We start from the raw sequence: 20091 nt of genomic DNA on the forward strand, positions 1-20091 counted from the left end.
TAATAATTTGTGCAGCCTGAAGTACACTTCAAAAAATTAAAGGCTACCATGCATGGTAGCTGAGCAGAAATCCAAGTCCAAGTTCAGAGAATCCTCAGAGAGAAACAAGCCTTCAAAGGTCAGCCAGTCCGCTCCCCACACTTCAGACAGTGCAGCCTTTAAATTGCTCCCAGATGTCGGCCCAGCCAGCGGACCTTGACTGCGCTTAGCCGCCCGGCTCCGAGAGGCCTGAGGCCCCGGAGCACAGGGCGGGTGCTGCGTGTCTGGTCCCTGGTCACTGTGTGGTGGCCCACATTCTTGGCTTGACTCACAGATCCCCAGCCCAGATCGTCCTGCACACTCGGTGTGGCTCCTGACCCCGTTCTGACCCACAGAGCCCTTTGCTCACTTGACGTAAGTTGTGGCCCCTCTCCCTGGAGGTGTGTCCATCTGTAAGTTTTGTGAGCACATGGGGGACAATTTTCCATTGCCTTAAAGCAACCTGGGCCCCTGCCCTGCAGGAAACCCCATGGCCATTCCCCTGTGAGCGGAGGCTCCTCCCCAGGCCTGCACCTGACGGCCCTCTTCCCCCTGCAGAGGTGGTTCAGCTCAGCCTCGCCCCGGAGGAGAGGGTCAGTGTGACCACAGTGACCGTGGGGCTGAGCACAGTGCTGACGTGTGCTGTCCGCGGAGACCTGCGACCCCCCATCGTCTGGAAGCGCAACGGGCTCGCCCTGAACTTTCTGGATTTGGAAGACATCAACGTAAGTCACCTGGCTCCCACTCAGCTCAAACGCACCTCCCGGGGAAGCAGCCTGTGCGAGACTGCGGCAGAGCAGGGCCTGAGGGGTCTCTTCTGACACCCCATATTTGGTACCTTCCAACCTGTTGCCTGACACCGGGAGGTACCAGGAAACCTACTGGGGTCCACCACATGCAGAGGTAGGATGCATGCTGGCTGCAAGCCTGCCCCGAAGAAGGTGAACGGGGGAGGGGAGGGGAGGGGACAGGCAGGGCAGGAGGTCCTTGTACAGGCCAAAGCAGCAAGGCCAGGAGGTGGGCGTGAGGATGGCATGTGAGAGGAGGGGGCCGTGTATTGAGCGCACCCTCAGAGGGAGGGACCACAGTACAACAGAACATGGCCAGGCAGGAGGGCTCCCGGCAGGGAGAACATCTGGGTGAGGTCCCCCAGGGGGTGGGAGGAGGGACTCCGGGCCTAAAGCTGGGCAGGATGTAGACAGATGACACAGGGGACGAGGGATTCCCTGTGGAGGACAGAGGTGAGGTCCTGGGCTGGGCTGGTTGGAGGGCAGGGGCCAGGTGCTGAGGGGAAAGGAAATGAGGTCAAGCCAGAGGGGTCTGCCCATGGGCCTTGTTTGTGGGGTGGGAAATGGGGATGTGACGAGTTGAGTGGGAGAGCCCCTGACCTCACACAGCCTAACGTGACCAGCAGGAGTACATCTGTACCCTGAGGGCCCAGGCACCCTGGGCTGGGGTCCCAGCATTACCCGCAACACACTGCCTTTGGCACTTTGAGCAGTTTCTTACACAGCTGGTCCTCAGTGAATTAACCTACCAGAAAAGCAACATTAGCGAACCTCCCTTCTACTGGAATTGAGGAATACAGGGATTAATTCAGGAACATTTATTGGCCCTGGTTTGGCCCAGGGGGCGAAGTGGCTTCCCAGAAGTTCATGTGAGAGGACAGAGTGATGTCACCCATGCAGTATGCTGCAGGTCAGCAGCTACAGGAACAGGAAAATATTTTCGGGCAGAAGAGGGAACAGCCCTGGTCTTGGCTCAGGACAGGTCAGCTGGCTCAGAATAGGATGCCTGGCCCAGAGAAGGAAGACCTGTAGGATGAGTGCTCCGTTCCCGTTAACAGTGCTAAGGTGCTGGGGCAGAGGGAGCTGGCCTGAGCTATGTGACCCCTGAGCTAAACTAGCTCAGAGAGCCAGGGTGCACCCCAAAAAGAGACGAATTTCAGCTCATTAGCTGGAACAGCCCTGCCCTGCAATGGAGTGAGCCATCCCTAGACATGCAAGCTCAAGCAGCAGGTGGGAAGCAGCACTGCTGGCCACAAGAGGGCAGCGAAACCCCACGCCCTTGAAGATCCCTTCCAGCTCTGAGGCTGCTTTATGGGAAGAGGCTCAGTATGAAATTCTGCAGGAATCCCCCGAAGTTGGGACTCTGCTCCTCTCTGGGTCCCTTTGGCTGCACCCTAGAGGTTCTGTGGGAAGCAGACAGAAAGAGGGGCCACCATGGAGTTTCACTCTGGGCAGAGCTGGCAGGAATGCCCTTCCCCACCCTTGTCACACTGGGCAGGGCTGTTTTCTTGTGATTTACCCATAGGCTGTATCCTACCCATCTCTGAATGTCAATGCCAGCACAAGCCTGGCGGGTGCATGGTGGACAGGTGCTGGATGGGCAGAGTTCTGAGCCCAAGATGCCCAGAGTGTGTCTGGGATCTTCGCAGGGGAAGGCAGTGCCCTGTATGTAAAGCCTAGGGTGTGTGTTTGTGTGTGTGTATATCGGGGTGCACATTTGTGTGTGAAAAGCTCTCAGCTTTTAGCTGTGTTTGGCCAGTGGTTATTGGTTCAGAACCAGGACAGGTCCCCCTGTGTTTGTCTGAACGTCCATGGGCAGTGCTCGATGTTCTATTTAAAGACACCAGAAGTAAAGGCGGAGGCAGAACTCCTCTTAATGCACTTGCCATCAGTTAATTAAATTACTTTGAGTGTTTTTCCCTCCCTCGAACATGCCTCTAGCACCAACTCAATTGCATTTTTACTTTGCACAGTGAGGTTAGCAATTTGGGTAATTGTGGGTGCAACTGGAGATTGATGGTCTCTCGTTACCTCCCAGGAAGCGCTTGCTGCTCGTGGTCAAGTCAGCAGCCCACAGATAGGCAGAGCTCTGTGCTTCTCAGAAACCCCCATGTGAGGGTACAGGGCAGCCCCAGCCCCATGGGGGTCCTCACCTGATGCATGCAACCACACACCACACACACATACACAAGCACACACAACACAAGCACACACATACACATATACACACACAAAAACACCATACACAAGCACACACATGTACAAACATATACACACAAAAAACACCATACACAACACAAGCACACACAACACAAGCACACACACCTATTCACACATACACAGTGTGCATGCAGGCTGACGTGGCCCCCTGCCTAAAGAGGAGGAAGGCAGCACAGCCTGCTAGTAAGGGCGCAGGCTCTGAGGGTCAAAGGTACCTGGGTTTAAGTTTCAGCTCTGCCACTTGCTAGTTGAATTACCTTGGAAAAGACACTTGACTCCTCTAAGCCTCAGTTTCTTCCTCTGTGAAATGGGGATGAATACTAGCTCCTGCCTCATAAGGTTATAGTGAAGATTAAATGAGAAGATACATGTGACATCCTTAGCGTAAGTGTTATCACGTGCTAACTATTACCATCCTCATCATCATCATTACTGCTGCTGCTGCCAAACAACACCTTGCATCCTGAGGCCCCAGCAAGCAGCCAGCAGAAGCCATCAGGCTCCCCAGTCAGGCAGCTATGACCCTAGCTGCCCCCACTGCCTGTCCTCAGGACAGGGCAACGCTGTCCATGTCAGTCCTGATCCATGCAGGGAGACAGACAATGACCAGCCATCTCCCCACCCCCGGTCCAGAGAAATCTGGGGTGAACTGTGTGACTTCTAGCCTGTGCGGCAATAGGGATGAGGGTGTCCCCCTTGCAGGAGCATTTTCAGGTTGTAGGTGTGTGACTCGCCTAGCCAGGTGCCCAGCACCCAGCAGGTGTTCATAAGTGGCAGTCCCCCTCTGGGGACAGTAAGGACAGCAGCCCTGGGAAGAAATCAGCTGTAGAGGGGGACAACCAAGAACTCCGGAATCATGGGCCATTTTTGAAGGGAGATTGGTCAGGGGAGAACAGCCCAGGAGGGCAACCCTGATGGGGCAAAGATCGGGGATTGATCTGCTCCTAGAGCCTCTCGGCACGTGCGTCCCAGCCCCCACCCGCCCCGCAGTCAGAGATGGAGCACTGTCCCCAGCGTCGTAATTAGCGCCTGGCACCAAAGCGCTGCGCAGACCAGGAAGCTGATCAGCCTACCAAACCCAAGGCAGGGAGCTGAGCGAGCTCGGGGAGGTGTGGGCCCCCTTGTTTTGTCATTCATGAGACATCTTGATTGGCAACAAAATATTAATCACTTTCACTACTCTCTTAATGAGATGCTTTCATGGGCAACAAAATATTAATTTGTCTTGTCTTATCTGTTAAGAATTCTGTTAATGAATTCACTCATGGAGCTATTACAGAATGCCATCCTAATGACACATGTAATTAAACTTTTCTGACTTGCAAACATCAAGAATGCCTCAAGCATCAGAATAATATTTGATTAGAAAGTAAATGTACCCTCTAGCCTGGAGCCAAGTGAAAAGGATCCTCTCAGATTCCCCAGTGATCAGTGTCGCTGTCAGAAGCATTCACGAGTCACCGTGTGTGTGTGTGTGTGTGTGTGTGTGTGTGTGTGTGTGTGTGTGTGTGTAGCCATTCAGATGGCTCACGTGGGGAGTCATCTTCTGGATTTGCTTACTCAGAGCCGGTGAATCCAAGGCCTGTGCCAGAGCATAGAGCAAAGACACTCTGGGCCTGGAGGGGGCTGAGGCATCTCAAAGGCAGAATTGCAACAGGAGCGGCAGGTTCCATATTGCAAAGAGGGAGCCAATCCTGGGGGCACAGGAAGGAGACGTTCTGACCCTGGTTCAGGGACAGTGATAAGCAAGAGAGAGGTTGGGGCCAGAACATGACAGGCCTTGAATATTAACATAAAGGATCGTGGTTGTTCCCTTGGGCAGTGGGACTCATAGATCTTTAATTGGGGAGTGACATGGTCAAATGTATGTTCTTCAGGAGTCCTGAGCCCCTCCCAGCCTAAAATTAAACATGAACCTAGGGAGGACCCCAAATAAATGGGAACCAAAAATGAGGGGAGCCCTGCTGGTGCTCTGCAGGGGAGGTAGGGAGAAGGGTTGGGGGTCTTCCTCCCCAGTACCTTCCCCAGTGGTGCATTCAGAGTGGAGCCGTGCCCTAGGATCCCTGGAGCTGCTGCCTAAGGTTCTCCTCTCATGGCCCTGGCTCAGGTCATGGCTCAGGTCACAGTGTCTTCACCTCCTCAGGCTGCTGGGAAGTTTAGCGAGGACCTCGTGTGCCTGCTGAGGATGCCTGAGCCACCCACCCTTTGCAGGAGGCCCCAGCTTACACGAGGGACCCCTGCTTCGGCCACGCTGGAAAAACACTGCCCCCCAGCAGAGAGCAGCATTGGTGACCAAGACTGCAAGGCCCCAGAGACAGGTGTCCCCAGCAGAAGGTGCAGCCCCGGGAACGCCCTGTGGCCTCCAGCAGTGGGTCTCTGGATTATGACACCTCTTCAGTTTGTTCGATCAGAAATCAATAGTTTCTACTCCCACACCTACGCAGGCTAACAAAGGCCACCTGTAATTTGTTTGTTTCCTGGCCAACTGCCCCCAGTTTCTTTACTGAAGCAGTTACGTATTTGGGCGGCTTCAGACCTGGCCTTGTAGCCTCCTACCTTAGGCTTTCAGGACCATGACCCACTGCCCCCACCTCAGGAGCTAAGTGGGGACAAGGCCATGGCCACTCCCTGAGCTCGGCCTGCCCCGGTCTTGAGCCAGAGCTGGAGCCCAAGCTCCAGGCTGCTCCAGGCACCCCCACAGAAAGGGGACCAACTGGGTTAGCCTCGGAGGACTCTCACCGCCCTGAGGTCAGACAGCCTGTGATTAGGAGGGCGCTTGGGGGACAGGGACCTATCAGCCACGGAGGTCATGCACGTAAGCCAGGAATGCCCCCATACCACCCAGGTACCTCACTTTTTCAACTGCACCACAGAGCCCTGACTTTCCCCCATGAGCTGCCCCTGCAGGCCCTGTCTCCTGAGGGCTTAGAGCCAGGCTTTGAGGACCAAAGTAGGGGCCCATCTCAGAGGCAGATCCATAGGCCCCTCCCGTGCCCTCCATCCCAGGTTTTCTGGGGGTTGAAGAGGAGAGGCTGCCTCACTTTCTGCAGAAATTGAACACGCAACCCATTCTAGGCCTCAGCCCTCCACCCATACCACACAGCAGCCACTCACGATGAAGTGACGTGACTGTCCCCAAACCCAGCTGCAGATCCTGCCTCAACAATGTCACCTGCCCTCCCTTATAACTATCTTTTTCACTGTCCTTTATGATCCTCAGGGACAGGAGACCTGGAGCAGGAAGAGGGCATCCCCAAAGTCAGAAAAATAACTGACCAGCTGAGTCCTTGCTGGCGTTAATGCTGCTGTTTCTACCGTTAGTACAGGCAACTCCCACATCCAGGGTCCCAGTTCCATGATACTTTGTGCACTCAGTGAAACTCCATGAGGCAAGCGGGATTATGCAACTCACAGGGCCAGGGACTTGCCAGAGCCTACAGCCAACCTGCATACCCAGCCAGAGCTCTCTGTTTTCCTTACTCTTGGGACATGACCCCCAGCACCCAGCCTTGCCAAGGCCTCACTCTGGGGCCAGCTGGGCCTGCCTCCTGCTCCAGCAGTGACTGCTGCAGGGCCCAGGCCCCCATGGGATGTGTCCACTGCAGAGACAGCCTGTGTCTCAGTAGCCTCTGCCCCAGCAAGGGAGGGAAGCAGAAGGCTGAGGCCTGCACATAGGATATTCTCAGGAAGAGTAAATATTTTTCTATTGTATTCTTTTAAAAAAAAAAAAAATAGGCCTACAGCAAATCCAGTATATTTCAAATGACTTGAAAGAGCCACTCTTTTTTCACTGGGTTTTTTCTTTTTCTTTCCCCAAAACTCGCTTTTGGGGGCTTTCAGATGTCATTAAGCAGAATTCAGTGATAGAAGAAAAAAAAAAAAAACAACACTTTAGAAGAAAGTATTCATGGCAGCATTTGAAGGGTATGTTAAAGGTCCACTTTTTTCTCATGCCTAAATGGTGTAAAACCAGGAACAAACGACTCTAATGAAGCATATGCTCTCAGCCAACTCTTCTTTGGAAGTGAATTATTGAAAAGACCAAAGAGAATGATTTGGGAGCTCATGAGTCATTTAATTTTTATTGTCTTTATATGAACCAGTCATGAATCCATTGTAAAAAGATGAGAGGCGTTTGATTAGCATGGAGAGCTGTTAGCAACACGATAGACAGCGGTTGTAGGCTCTGCATTAGAATAATCTCATTAAACACTTGGGTAGATTTTGTTTTAAAAATTTTAGAAAACACTGTACTTGAAACATTCAAAGGCTTTGGCCAATTCTCTCCGGCTGGTGTCAGAAACCCTGGCTGCAGATGAACTTATGGTTTCTTAGAACTTTGGATGAGTTCAAAGCACTGGGAGTGCTGGCCAGAGCTCTAAGGAGACAGGGGCCAGGCCATGGGTACACCAGCCTGTGCAACTCGTGGGGAGTCTCTGGCCCTCCAAGTCCCTCCAGTAGCCTTTGCTCTCTCAGTGGCCCCCTCAGGGTCACCTCTCTTCCCTTTATTACTGGCTTTAAGGCTTCCCTTGTGCTCAGTGGCCACTTCTGGCCCCATCTCAAAGGTCAGTGTCCCTCAGGAAAGTTGTGATCCGGCTTCTAGGCCCTGAGTGCAGAGCTCCAAGCCATACTGAGCACCTGCCGAGTCTGGGCTGCCCCCCCAGCCCCGCACAGGTAGCCCACATTCAGCCTGTTTTCAGGCTTTACCTACCACCAACAGTACCGCAGTGAGCATCCTTCCACCCACCCCTTTGCCCATTTGCATAAGTAGGTCTGTAAGATAAGTTCTTCAAAGTAGAACTACTACATCCTAGGGTGGGCACGTTTTGGGGTTGACGGATATTGCCAAATGTTCCTCCAAAAAGCCTACACTAAGTTACACTCCCTCCAACAATGCATAAGAGTTTTAAACATCATATCAGTAGAAATCTGATTGCAAGCCTTCTTGGCCCCTGAAATGAGCCGTGGAAGGAAATTTAATTAAATCCTCTGGGAGTGCTTCAAGGACAGCACGAATGGCAGTTGGCTGTCTTGCTGTGAGTGTGGCCCAGGTTAGAGGAGCTGGAGCCCTCAGGAAGGCCCTCTCAGCCTGAGATTCACCGTCCAGGCATCTCTGATGCAGATGCAGGCAGCCGGCTCCTGGTGGTCTGGAACCTCAGCTGACCGCTGCATGCAGTCTGGTGCCTGAGCCCTTCCCGCACCAGCTGGCCTTGCTGGGCTGATGCGCTATTAATCCAAAGCCCTGTTCAGGGGCTCAGGCCTACAACTCCCCAGGGGGCCCCATGAGCTGCACTCCCCCACACCATACTCTGGAGTCCTGGCCAGTCAAGAGATGTCTGCTCTCTGGCCCTGAGGACAAGCTGAAGTCTCAGAACTGTCTCCGATGTGCTCCTTCTGTTGCAGGTGCCCAGATACCCATGCATACTCAGACACTCAAGTTTGTCCCCAGGACAGATGCTCAGCATCCACACAGCTGGGACGGAATTTCCCTGTTTGAGTTTTGGCGCTAACTACAAAGTTAGAGAGAGAGAGCAGTCCATATAAAACCACCCTCACTCTGATGACAAGTTTGCAGAGTTCCCAAAACTACCTTCAGATCCCATAATGTGCTAGAAGGACTCACAGAACTCTTTGAGGGCTGTTGCACTCACAGTGACGGTTTATCGCAAGGAAAGACTACAGATTAAAACCTGCCAAGAGGAGACACCCCTGGGGCAGAGTTCAAGAGGGTACAAATGGGAGCTCCCATTGTCCCTCCTGGTGGAGTCATGGACATGTTACTTTCCCAGCATCAACCTATGACAATATGCACAGAGTCCTGCCAACCGGGGAAACTCACCCAAGCCTGGAGTCCAGAGTTTTGCTAGAGGTCAGTCACATTTGCCCCCGTGGCTGACCTCTGGTATCCAACCCCTGGAGAGGAAGAACTAATACCACTTGGCCCAGAGCCCCCATCACATCATTAGACTGTTTGGTGGCGAAAGCTCCCAAGCCAACCTCCAGTAGCTGAGGACACAGACCAGACCTCTCTCTAGGTGATGTTATTTCTTCACCACCCTTCCCTTCAGGGCTCCCCAAGAGACAGCACACTTGGCTGACACACCATTCATTCAGCAAATACTAATTGAGCACCACTTATGCACCAGGCGCCATGCCACACACTGGGGACAGTATAGTGCTGCACAGGGAGACGATGTGCCTACCCTTTGACACGCAGTCATGGGGAGACTGACCACACGCTCCCTGCGTTCCCCACAGGGCTGCTCTCCTGCCTCTGGCTCCGTCTCCTGGGCCCAGAACCGGGCAGGAGGACAGACCCACTGGAAATCCATAGCAGCCCTCCCCTGGGGCTCAGCAGCTACTTAGGGATCACTGCAAGTCACAGGGACATTTTAAACAGACTCTGAGCAAGAGGACTGGTTCTGCAGGTCCTTGCAGAGTGGCCAGTCTGTCCACCCAGAGGCTGAACAGAAGTGACCAGCAGGAGAACCCTTGTGTGGATCAGAGCGATCAGCTGTAGAGAGCCAGTGGGTTGGAAGGAGCGTGCACGTACGTGCTCAGGTTTACTGCGTGTGTCCACGTGGATGTTTGCGTGTGCCCACCAAGGATGCGTCTGGTCCTTGCTGGGCCTGGATGACAGACACGTGTGCTTGTGTGAATGCAGACATCTCTGAGGACCAGCCATCACCATGGCACTGATTGATCCACGATGTTGAAATGTTTGTGCAGGTGGGAAGCTCAGGTTAGTAAAATTCTGGGGGCCAGAACTAAACCAGCATAGAGGCAAAGACCCCCTCCTTCACTCCTTCCTCCCCAAAGAGAGCCAGGGGTGCTCCAGAGAAGGGCAGGGTTGGAAAAGCTCTGAATAAATGTTTCTAAACTTTCTAAACTGAGTTTTAACTTGTAGCATTGACGGTATCATTAACGCAAACTCTGAAACCACTCTGGAGCCCCTGTGTTTAACACCTAGTCACTCAATATTCAGCAGGGATGGCTCATTTTCAGTTCCTTAGACCTGACTCCCATGCATCACTATGACAACATCCCTCATCTCGCCTCTGCTTAAATATAGTTTAATACTTAAGTCTCATTCAATTACTTTCTTTATTAAGGCCAGATACTTAGAAAATAGCTTTTTTAAAGGTAAAAACCATGTCTTTAAGTAAAATTGTCTCTTTCCCAAAGATGGATGTGCAACAATACAAAGAATGGTCTAATCTGGCATCTGTTTATTGCTGGAAGGAACCTTGATTTTGCGAATACATTTCTATGCACCAGAGCTAAAAAAAGGAAAAGAAAGGAAAAAGGCCTCCATAAAAAGACAATTACAGAGATGCAATCAAGCACTAATGGCAGTGTTCAGACATATCTCAGGGAACATTCAGGAGAGTAAGGCTTGCAGGGTTGGTTCTATGTAGCTTCTTATAAATCAGTTTTTAAAGTAATTTCCTCACATCCAGTGAGGTAAATTTGATTTCTGTAGCCAGTATTCATGTTCTAGAAAACAATATGCACTTGGTTCTATAATTACATGATGCCTATTATTTTAGCCTAAAGACATGATTTTATTACAGTCAGGCTCTCCCCCGAGCCCAAATCACAGGCTGGTAATGAGTGAGGGGCTCCAGGTGGAGCCCGGTGCACCCAGCAGCCGCGTGTCCTGGAAGAGCCGGTGCACAGCCCCCCGCACCCGCTGAGCCCCACACACAGGCCTCGGCCCGGGCGCGGTGAGGGGAAGCAGGCAGCTAAAGGGCTTTGTCACGGGCTCGCCAGAAGTCACCGAGGAGTCCGGGCTGGGCTCACATGCGTGGGCTCCCCCAGCTCTGCCCCTGCTCTGAGTGGGGCCTTCTCTTCAGTCAGTATCAGTGTGTCCCCGCCTGAGGGACGCAGCAGGGACACGGAGGCAGGGCGGCGAGGCAGGGGAGGAGATGAGACCAGTTCTCTGTCTTCCCACCAGCCACCTCGTTTTGAGCCATGTGACTGGTGGCATTTGGGTGGACGGGAAGGCAAGAGGTGGGTGCCTCTGATGTCAAACCCAAAGAACCAGAAGGCAGCCCCTGCAGAAGTCCTAGCGCATGCCTTGTTCAGTGACGGCGGGTGCTGCGCTGGGTGCCGGAGACACAGCAGGGGCAGCATGCCCGGGGGGGGGGGACAGGCTGCAAATAAGGCAAATACCAAAAACACCCGTAGGCTAGATGGTAGCCAGTGCCAGACAGAGAAATAAAGCAGGAAGGAAGGTGGGGGGCTGGATGGGGGTGCAGAAAGGGCAGCAGATAACATTTGAGCAGGCTTGAAAGAGGGGAGCAAGCCTTTGGGGAGGAGGGAGCAGCAAGTAGAAAGTTCCTGAGGGGCAGGGGGCCTGGCATGTGAGAGCAACAGCAAGGGGCCACGGTGCTGGAGTAAAATGAGCAAGGGGAGGGGGGAAGCTGGGGGGGGGGGGGGAAGCAGGTAGATCATCCCTGCAGACCCCCTAGGGCTGTGGCTCTGGGCAAGCAGGGGCACGGTCTGGCTCTGTGTGGAGGTCCCTGCCATCCCCCAAGAGGGAAGATGGTGCCTTGGCCCCCCGGGAGGAGCAGTAGAGGTGGTGAGAGAAGGTTGGGCTCTGACTGTGCCCTGAAGGAGAGGCAGGGCTGGGCTTTTGTTCAGTTTTATGGCTTTCAGAGGGTTTTTGTGAGGATTAAACAAGGTGATATATGTCACATTTCCTGGCACAGAGTTAGCTCTTAAAGACTGTGGCATGGCTCTGCCACTGATCTGTGGGAACCTCAGCCTTGGGGCACTTCTCAGCTTGAGGAACGCTGTGGTCCTGTGACCACACAACCCCATGGAGGTGACAACAAGCACAGGGGGTGCCAAGGGCCCTCCCGTGAGGAAGGGCTGTGGGCTCAAAGCCTCAGGAAGGCAGTATTCAGGGGAAATGAATGCCAGGGGGCCCAGCACCAGACCCACTGTGTGCAGCTCTGGGGCTGCCCTTTGGGATGGAGCCTGCCCTGGAACCGACCAGATGAGGTGTTGAGAGGCTCCCAAGGTGAGGGCTGCACCCAGCGTCCCAGCCCTCTTTCAAGATGCCATCCTGCCACTGGGATGCCAGCAAAATATATTTTCCTCCAGACTTAGGTTTTGACACAGGAAATAGCTTAGACCAGAAATATGTCAGCCTCAGAACTGACTAACCATTAACTTCTCATAAGCAACTCCGGTATGAGCCCTTTATGACTCTGCTATGACACAGGACAAATCAGCTCTCTGGTATTTTATCTTTATTACCGAAGCTTCCGCAGAATGGTAGGAGGGGGCTTTTCGAAACAGCCACGTTTCAGAGAAACTCAGAGGATTCCGGCAGCGCTCCCCAATTTTTACTCCACTGGGGGCGCTGTTGGGATCATTCTGAAAGCGGGCCTCTGCCTAACCAGGGCCTCTCTCTGAGCCCGCGCCCGTCACTGGGCTAATTAATTGGCCAGAAGGCACCATCCAGCGGGTGGTGGCCGGGCCCTCTGGAGTGTGAGCTACACAGAGAGCCGGCGTTTCAGGGAGCAGGAGCAGGAATAGGAACCAGGACTAGGAGCTGCCATGTCGCTGCCCTTGGACAGCCCTTGTGCCCTACTGCCTGGTGGCCTCTCCTCCCTCCTGCCACCAGATTGCTTCTGTGGAAAAAGGCCAGGGGAAGGGCAGGAGGGATGGTTTGGTGTTGGCTCCAGCAGGCCAAGAGGAGTTTTGCATCTTCTGTTAATAATGACAAGAAGAGTAACATCCCCACATATGTCACACTCCCCACGATGGAAAACGTATTCACAGACACTCTCCTGCCACACCTCCCAGCACCTCATGAGGCAGGCAGGGCATAACTTACACTTGCAGGCACCCTTGGCCAGAGGGACAAAGGAGCATGTGGTCCATGACAGAGTTTAAGCAAAAACCTGAGTCTCCTGTGTCCCAGAGCTGGGCCCATCACCTCACAACCACATGGCACAGCCCTGGTTCTCACCAGTGAGCCAGGCCCTCCTCTGTCCCCTTAGCTCTGTGCACCACACCTCAGAGATATTTGGTAGCTAAGGCTACACCTGATGAAGGGTCCCCCTGAAGCACCAGGTAATTCCATCCCCCAGCATGTCTGCAGTTAGGCCTGGAAGGGGTCAGGGCCAGCACTGTGCTTGCTTCTGCTACAGAGAATGCAGGTGACCCGAAAGGCCCCAGGGGAGGGGGTGCCCAACTGTTCACAGTGGCCCCTGACCCAGCCAAAAGCCTCCTCCTGCCCCTCCCTCCCCTACACACTAGCTCTATAGGAGCCCACACTGTGAGCTGCAGGGTCATAGGGACAAGGCTTACTGAGCCATTTCCCATGGAATCACACACACACACGCACACCAGCCCTCCTGGCTCTTTATGCCCTGCTCTTTGTTGTTGCTTGCCCCATCTTCCTCAGAGTTTTATTTCTTTTCTCTTGGGTTATTCAGATCTCTGCAAGCTGCCTGAAATTATTTTAGTATCAAGGTGGGATCTAAACCCATGGTGAGCAAACTCCAGCCCACCACCTATATATATTTTTTTTAATTCCAAAAGTTCATTGGAATATAGTTCATTGGAATCGAGACTGCTTAATTTATGCATTGTTTTGGCTATTTTCATGCTACAAGGCAGGGCTGAGTAATTGACAGGAGCTCTGTAGACCACAAAACCAAAAAAAGTTGCAATCTGGCCCTTTAAGAAAAGCTTTGCCTGCGCTAAACAAGGCGCCTCCAGGACCAGGGGGCAGGAGCCCAGGAAGCAAGCCCATAACCAGCAGGCAGGTGAGCCCAGTTGGCTGACGTGGAGAGGGAGCTTGCTGGGGAAGGTGCTCAAGCACAGCGTCCCAGAGAAGGAGAAAGAGGCCTTAAGTGGATGTACAGGGTCTGGGCAAGCGACACGAGACAGAGATGCGGTCCCTGCTTCCAGGCCTGCACAGCCCTGCAGGCAGCTCTGGCGAGCAAGGGGATGGGCAGGAAGGAAGGCTCTCGAAGCTACAGCATTTCTGTTTCCCTGGAAAACTGGGAGACCTGCCTAACCACAAGCTACTCAGTAGAGAGGCCAACCGCACTGTCTTCCTTGCCCCGGGCAGGACTTCGGCGAGGACGACTCCCTCTACATCACCAAGGTGACCACCATCCACATGGGCAACTACACCTGCCACGCCTCCGGCCACGAGGAGCTGTTCCAGACCCACGTCCTGCAGGTGAATGGTTAGTAAATGGCTCCGTGCATGTCGTCCCCTCAAAGCATTCCCCAAATGCTGCTCTGAACAACCCTCCCCCCTCCTGTAGTCTGTCTTCTTAAAGAAATATCTGACCCCCAAATGCCCCACCTTTCTCATAAGTAAAGGGGAGCAATGGAAAAGTACAATGTCCACTAACCAATTTTCATGTCTGGCTGCACCCAAAGCCCTCTCTGATTAAGTGAATCCTGGTGCAAGGGGGTGAGTCACAGAGGCAAGTCTCGCTCAGCAGCTGAGGCTCCAGCAGTGTCAACCTCGGGACACGGCAGCAACGGTGAGCTGCTGTGTATGGTCTTGGCTCCAGTGAGAAAAAGACATTGTCTAAAACCCAGGACCATTTCCAGGCAGTGTGGACCCATATCACTTATCCAGCTGGGAGGCACTATTTCCTCCAACAGGCTGTTTCTCATCTCCCTCACTGAGAGGCTCAACAAGCCTCAGCTGGGGCCGAGCCAAGACCAACCTGAGCAGGCTTGGGAGGCTCTGTGCTTCTCCCAGGCCCCTGCCTTGCCAGGACTTCTGGGAACCAGGAAAAAGTAACCCTTCCTGGGGACAGCATCAACAATTACAGCAGCCCAGGTCTTCTGAGCACTTATTCCAGCCAGTCCTGTGCTTACATGTCACATGGACTCTCCCAATTGGTATATTTTAACCCACATCATGGACGAGTCTCTAGGTAAGGTCACTTGCCTGGGGTCACACCACTGGCGGGTGCTGTTCTAGAGGCAGGGCCCATGCTCTGACCCCAACCTGGCCACACCAGCCATCAGAACAAACACGGCATTGTCTCCCCACAGTGCTGTGGCGGATCAGCACCCTGGGGAAATCAGACTGGTCCAGCCAAACCCAGCTGGGCATCATTCCTACCACCCAGCAGGTCTGGGCAGGAGTTGGTGCGTCAGGGAATAGTGTAGAAGCTCAAGTCAGCCCCTCATCCTTGAGATGAGCCGGCTGGTGTTCAGCAAGATGGCAAGAATGAGGTTCAGTTTCGCTTGCCTCTGGGGAGCCACGGTGACAGGCTATTTATGGACAGCTGGGTGAGCTGAGCTTGCCTGTGCATTTACCCTATGGGATGTTTTAGGGACTTTTATAATCATCCCTGCTAAGCCATATTTTATTAGTATTTCCCTTGAGCTGGGGTCTACTTAATCCTTTTGGGTTTTGCAGCTGTGCTTGTTGGCTTGAAGCCAGGCCTACAATGAAATCTCTAGATTTCACCAGAAATAACCCAGGGGTTATTAGTTATAATACCCACTGGGCGAGCCAGCGCAGGCTGGGATTCGGAGGCCAGGGTGATGCACAGCCGGCAGGCAGTGTCTGGGCCTCTCCCCAGCAGGGGCAGGACAAGAGCTCTGCAGTGTGAAGAGGGCTTTTGGGTCTAAAACAGGCCAGGGGTGCCCGGCATAGTACAATGTTGGGGAATGTTTGCTTGCAGAACTCCACGTGGCTCATCCCGGGTCCCTGGGATCCTCAGACAAGCCTAGAAAAGGGAAATCAATCGATAGTCCCAGATCCTCAGTCCCGCCCTTCATATCCTGCCCACACTTCACAAGAACCAAGGGCACAAAGAGAGGGCTGGAGCCCCCTCCCCTTTATTCCCTCCAAAGCAAATCTGTGAGGAGGGAGAGGAGGGGAGCCACCTGCCTTATTCCGCACAGGGAGAGCCTGGGCTTCCAGAGGAGTCCCTGTGGTCTTAAATGCCTTCACACACCAAGGGCAAGTCCATGGTGCTGGGAGGGCCCTCCTGCCCCGAGTTCCCCCAGAATTCTGAGACTGAGCTCATGATGCTGATGAGCCAGCTCCTCACTCCCAAGCCCAATCCAGGAGCAAGGCCCAGGCCCACAAACCCCTGGTGCTGGGCTCAGAGTAGAGAAGAGACTCCTCTCTCCAGGTGGGAGTAGGCCACGCAGCTGGCCTTGGAGAGTGCTGTTCAAGCCCTCCCCCTCTTCCTCCTGCTTCCTTCCTTCCCCCTCTTTCCTCACCTCCACCTTCCACCTCCCCACTCCCCTTTCTCTTCCTGTCACCTCCCTCCTCCCCCTTCCCCTCTTCCCACAGCCCCACTAGCCCAGCAAGTGCTCAGTCTCCCCTGAAGAGTCTGCTCTTGGCTCTGGGGAAATCTAAACAGAGCAAAATCTCCCCACAGAGATCCAAAGAGAGGCCTTTTGAGATCCATTTCCCAATTGCTTAGAGATTTCAGACTTCTCTTCCAGCCAAAGTACTATAAATAGACTTAGAGGAAGCATGCTGGGACCTCTTTATTTGTGATCAGTTTTCTACCTCATTTAATCGACTCTCTGTGCTTGGCTCCATGACATCTGGGCTAGGCCGCGCAGGTGGCCCTAGCTCCGGGAGCCCCCGCTGTCCCTGGGCTGGGCTGACTCCCAGGCACTTGGGGGTGGCATTTGGGTGCATTAACCAGCTCCCTCCTGGGAGCAGCATGCTAACATATGCCAAGTGTTGCCTTGAAAGGACACAAGTCCACTGCCTGCTGACCTGGGAACAAGGTGGGAGGTGTTCAAAGTTTTCAGAAGTTAAGTTTGCTGTGCTGGACTGAGAGGGAATCTCTCTGGGGCAAGGCAAAGGTGTTGTTGAAAGTAGTGTGGTATGAAAGACACAATTACAATAGTAACGCTTGCTGAATACTATTGTGTACCATTCCTGCTCCAGATGAGGAAGATGGGACTCAGAGAGAGTAAGCGATTTACCCAGAACCCCTAGGCCTGCAGTTAGTAACTGCAGCACAGACCTTGACTGCAGAGCCCAGGCTCTTGGCCCCTGCCCGCCCCCCTTGCTGGGCATGGTGTTACCACTGTTGGAGAATCCAGATGTGGGTCATCAGGGGCCGTCAGTCAGATCAGTGTTGAGCTGCTGTGGGTGTTACCAGACTGAAGGGGTTCATTTTCCTGCGTGCATCAAAGCCCAATGAGACACCCTTAGGAGTTTGTAGCAAAGAAAGCAAAGGGTTATTTAAGGAAGTAGCACCAAGCCCGGAGACACACGTGAGCTAATGTTCTAAACCCTGGCCCCTGGTGGCTTCTTGGGGATGGATTATATAGGGCGGAAAATCATTACTCATGGCAACTAAGGGAGTTGGGGTCATGGGCCCTACTGATTGGTCAGGGCCAAGGTAGGGGGTAGTTATCATTGCATCTGGTCCTAATGTCAGCCATGGAGTTGTTCTGTCTGGTTTTGCAGGAATGTGGTCAGTAGGGCCAGTCCCCCTTCATGGGTCTGGGGCTGAAACATAACTAAGGTCGAGATGTTATCTTTAGTTTGACGGAAACTGTATTCTTTGATCAACAGACTTGAGGCTTTTTTCTTTAAGACAGTTTGACTACCAGAACCTAACTGTCCTGAGGGCTTAATGATTAAGGGAGTGGCCATGCAGTATTGCAGAGGGGGGAGATCCGGTTGAAGGAGGCAAGTGAGTCATGGTGCTCTTAGACTGGAAAAAACTGGCTTGGATTAAGGAAAAAGTCATATTAAATAAATGAAGTTCCTGTGTGCTTACATGAGCTGCACACTGGGGGGGACAGGGGACAGGAACCCTGCCTCATTTACATCTGTCCGGGTGTTGAACTTAGACCTGATCAGAAACAGCTGGCCCAGCAAGGATCTGAGGAAGGGCCCATGGCAATGACTATAAGGCCCAGCCCCTGCCCTCAGCAGCACTGAAGCTGGGGAACTGCATGGCTTGGTGTCATCTAGCTTCAGGCGGGGCTTAGCAAGTCATGTGCAGGCTCCCGATACTGTTCAGGCTCCCAGGAGGCTCACAGAGGCAGTGGGCATGGGGAGCTTTGCCGGCTGTAGAGTGGAGCCAGGGGGGTAACTTTGCAGCCGGAGGACCTGGGAAGGCTGGGAAGGCACTGCTGGTGCTCAGGACAGGAGCAGCACTACGTGTCTAAGGAGGCCCTTGAAGGGGTGAGAAGGCGGCAGCATTCATCTGTGGGATTTATTCCTTTCCACTATCCATAGCTTGAAAGATGGCCCTGAGCAGATTGGGTGGAATCCGGTGCAGCCGCCCAGCTGTTGGAGGTCCCTTTCGGTCCCCTTTGGCGTGACAGATGGCCTGTGGCTTACTCTGAAGCAGTGCCTCGGATGTGCAGATAGAGAGCAATGTTCTGTGTCCGGTCCTCCAGCTAGGATCTCCTACAGAGAGAAGACAGGAAAGACAGTGATGAAAGGAGGGGATGGGGCGGGAGGGGACTCAGAAGAGTCCAACTGCACAGCAGATGTGCTGGGGAGTTAATGTGCGGCCCGTGGGCCCAGGAGACAGAGCTACCAGTCCTGCGCACAGGAGCTGGGCTGGGGCTGGTCCATCCTAGGCACAGGGCAGACCCAAGCTGGCAACACCTCTGTCAAAGGGTCAAGACATGAACTCTGAGCCAGACAGACCTGGCTAAGTCCTAGTGCTGGTACTTCCGTGACATACAGTCTTAGGCAAGTAAGCTCACCTGTAAAATGGGAATAACAAGCACTTCCTGCCTGATAGGCTTGGTGAGATATGATATGTGGAAAAGCCTGACACAGATAGAGTTCATAGTCCAAGGTAGGACAGATATGGGGGCGATTTGGGGTTGTCTCGAGCCATATTTTACTGTAGTTGGTGGACACAGATGGTCTGAGCTTGTCGCCCCTCAGAGAGCCTCCAACCCATTATACAGATGGAAAACTTAAGACCCACAGAAATTTGCCAAATGAGGAGTAAAATATAGACTTCTCCCTGGAGCTGCCTCACTCCCTGGTGGCAAGCGCGGAACCCCATATATAGGCTGGGCCACCATCCTCTGAAGCTTCTCCATCCCTGCCTCGGCCTTGACCTTGGTGGCTAAAGGAATCCCTTCCAGGAAACAACTGCCTCTCTCGAATTATTAGTATAACTTCCCCATAGACAAGGCCTCCCAGAGATGAGACCCAAACACTGACATGATTTATGACTTCATGCAAACCTCCCGCATTGCTTTCATTGGAAGGAGCAAGCACTCCAGACATAAATGATTAATCCATTAAATTAAAAACACCCTCGACCTCCCCGCAGTTCAGACAAGTAGCAATTCATCCCCCAAAACACAATAATCATCTCCCAAATCTGTTTATTTCTCCCACGTGGCGCTTTCGTGAATGTGCCTCTCACTCAGGACACGTTTACGCTGCCTTCCACCTCAGCAGTGATCGATGCTTCCCTAAGAAAACGGGCATTTGTGTTTTCACTGGAAGATTTTGCAAATTTTTTAAAAAATGAAGGTGTTTATCCAGGACATGTTAATTTCAAATGATTTTTAGTGTGCAAATTACACAAAAGAAGAGGGGAGATCGGGGCCAAAGAAAAACAGGTCTTTGCCTTGCTGGTGGCAGAAAGCTGGGTCTCCACCCACCCCCGCCCTGGGGCAGGTAGACTTTCTCCATCACAGGACTTTTCCTGACGTGGCCCTGTACAAGGGGAGTTCAAGGGCACAAAGGTCTTTGATGTCCCCCTGCCTGGGGTTCTCCTCAGGTTCTCCCTGTCCTGGCAGGAGGCTGGGTCCCGAGCTCTGGCTCTGGTAGGAGGCTCAGCTTCTGCCCAAGGTGAACAGGTGCTGGCTCAGAGCCTGGGGCCTATTCCACCCCATGCAGACTCAGTGGTGCCTTGTCACCCATAAAGGGGACAGTTTGGTCCTGGAGGCAGTGGGTGAGCTCCCACCCACGTGATGGAGGGGTTCTTTTTTCTTTAACATCCTTATGCTAGTTTTCCCCTTAGCAAGTAGTCAAGTCAGGGCAAGAGGAGCTTCTCAGTGGATCTCCTTGATTCCTTGGGTCTGCTTTCCACGGGCAAGACCC

At 53.2% G+C, this 20091-nt stretch overlaps 1 protein-coding gene across 1 annotated transcript in view; it reads left to right on the forward strand.

The window, feature by feature from the left end:
* Window positions 1-20091, forward strand: part of FSTL4 (follistatin like 4) — a 358676-nt gene that overhangs the window by 310137 nt on the left and 28448 nt on the right. The window contains exons 7-8 of the mRNA XM_081136080.1: window positions 577-743; window positions 14122-14242. Coding sequence (XP_080992206.1) covers window positions 577-743; window positions 14122-14242 — 288 coding nt within the window. The remainder of the gene's footprint in view (window positions 1-576; window positions 744-14121; window positions 14243-20091) is intronic.

This window comes from Miniopterus schreibersii, assembly GCF_964146895.1.
Source record: "Miniopterus schreibersii genome assembly, chromosome: 4".
In the NCBI taxonomy this organism is placed as follows: Eukaryota; Metazoa; Chordata; class Mammalia; order Chiroptera; family Miniopteridae; genus Miniopterus; species Miniopterus schreibersii.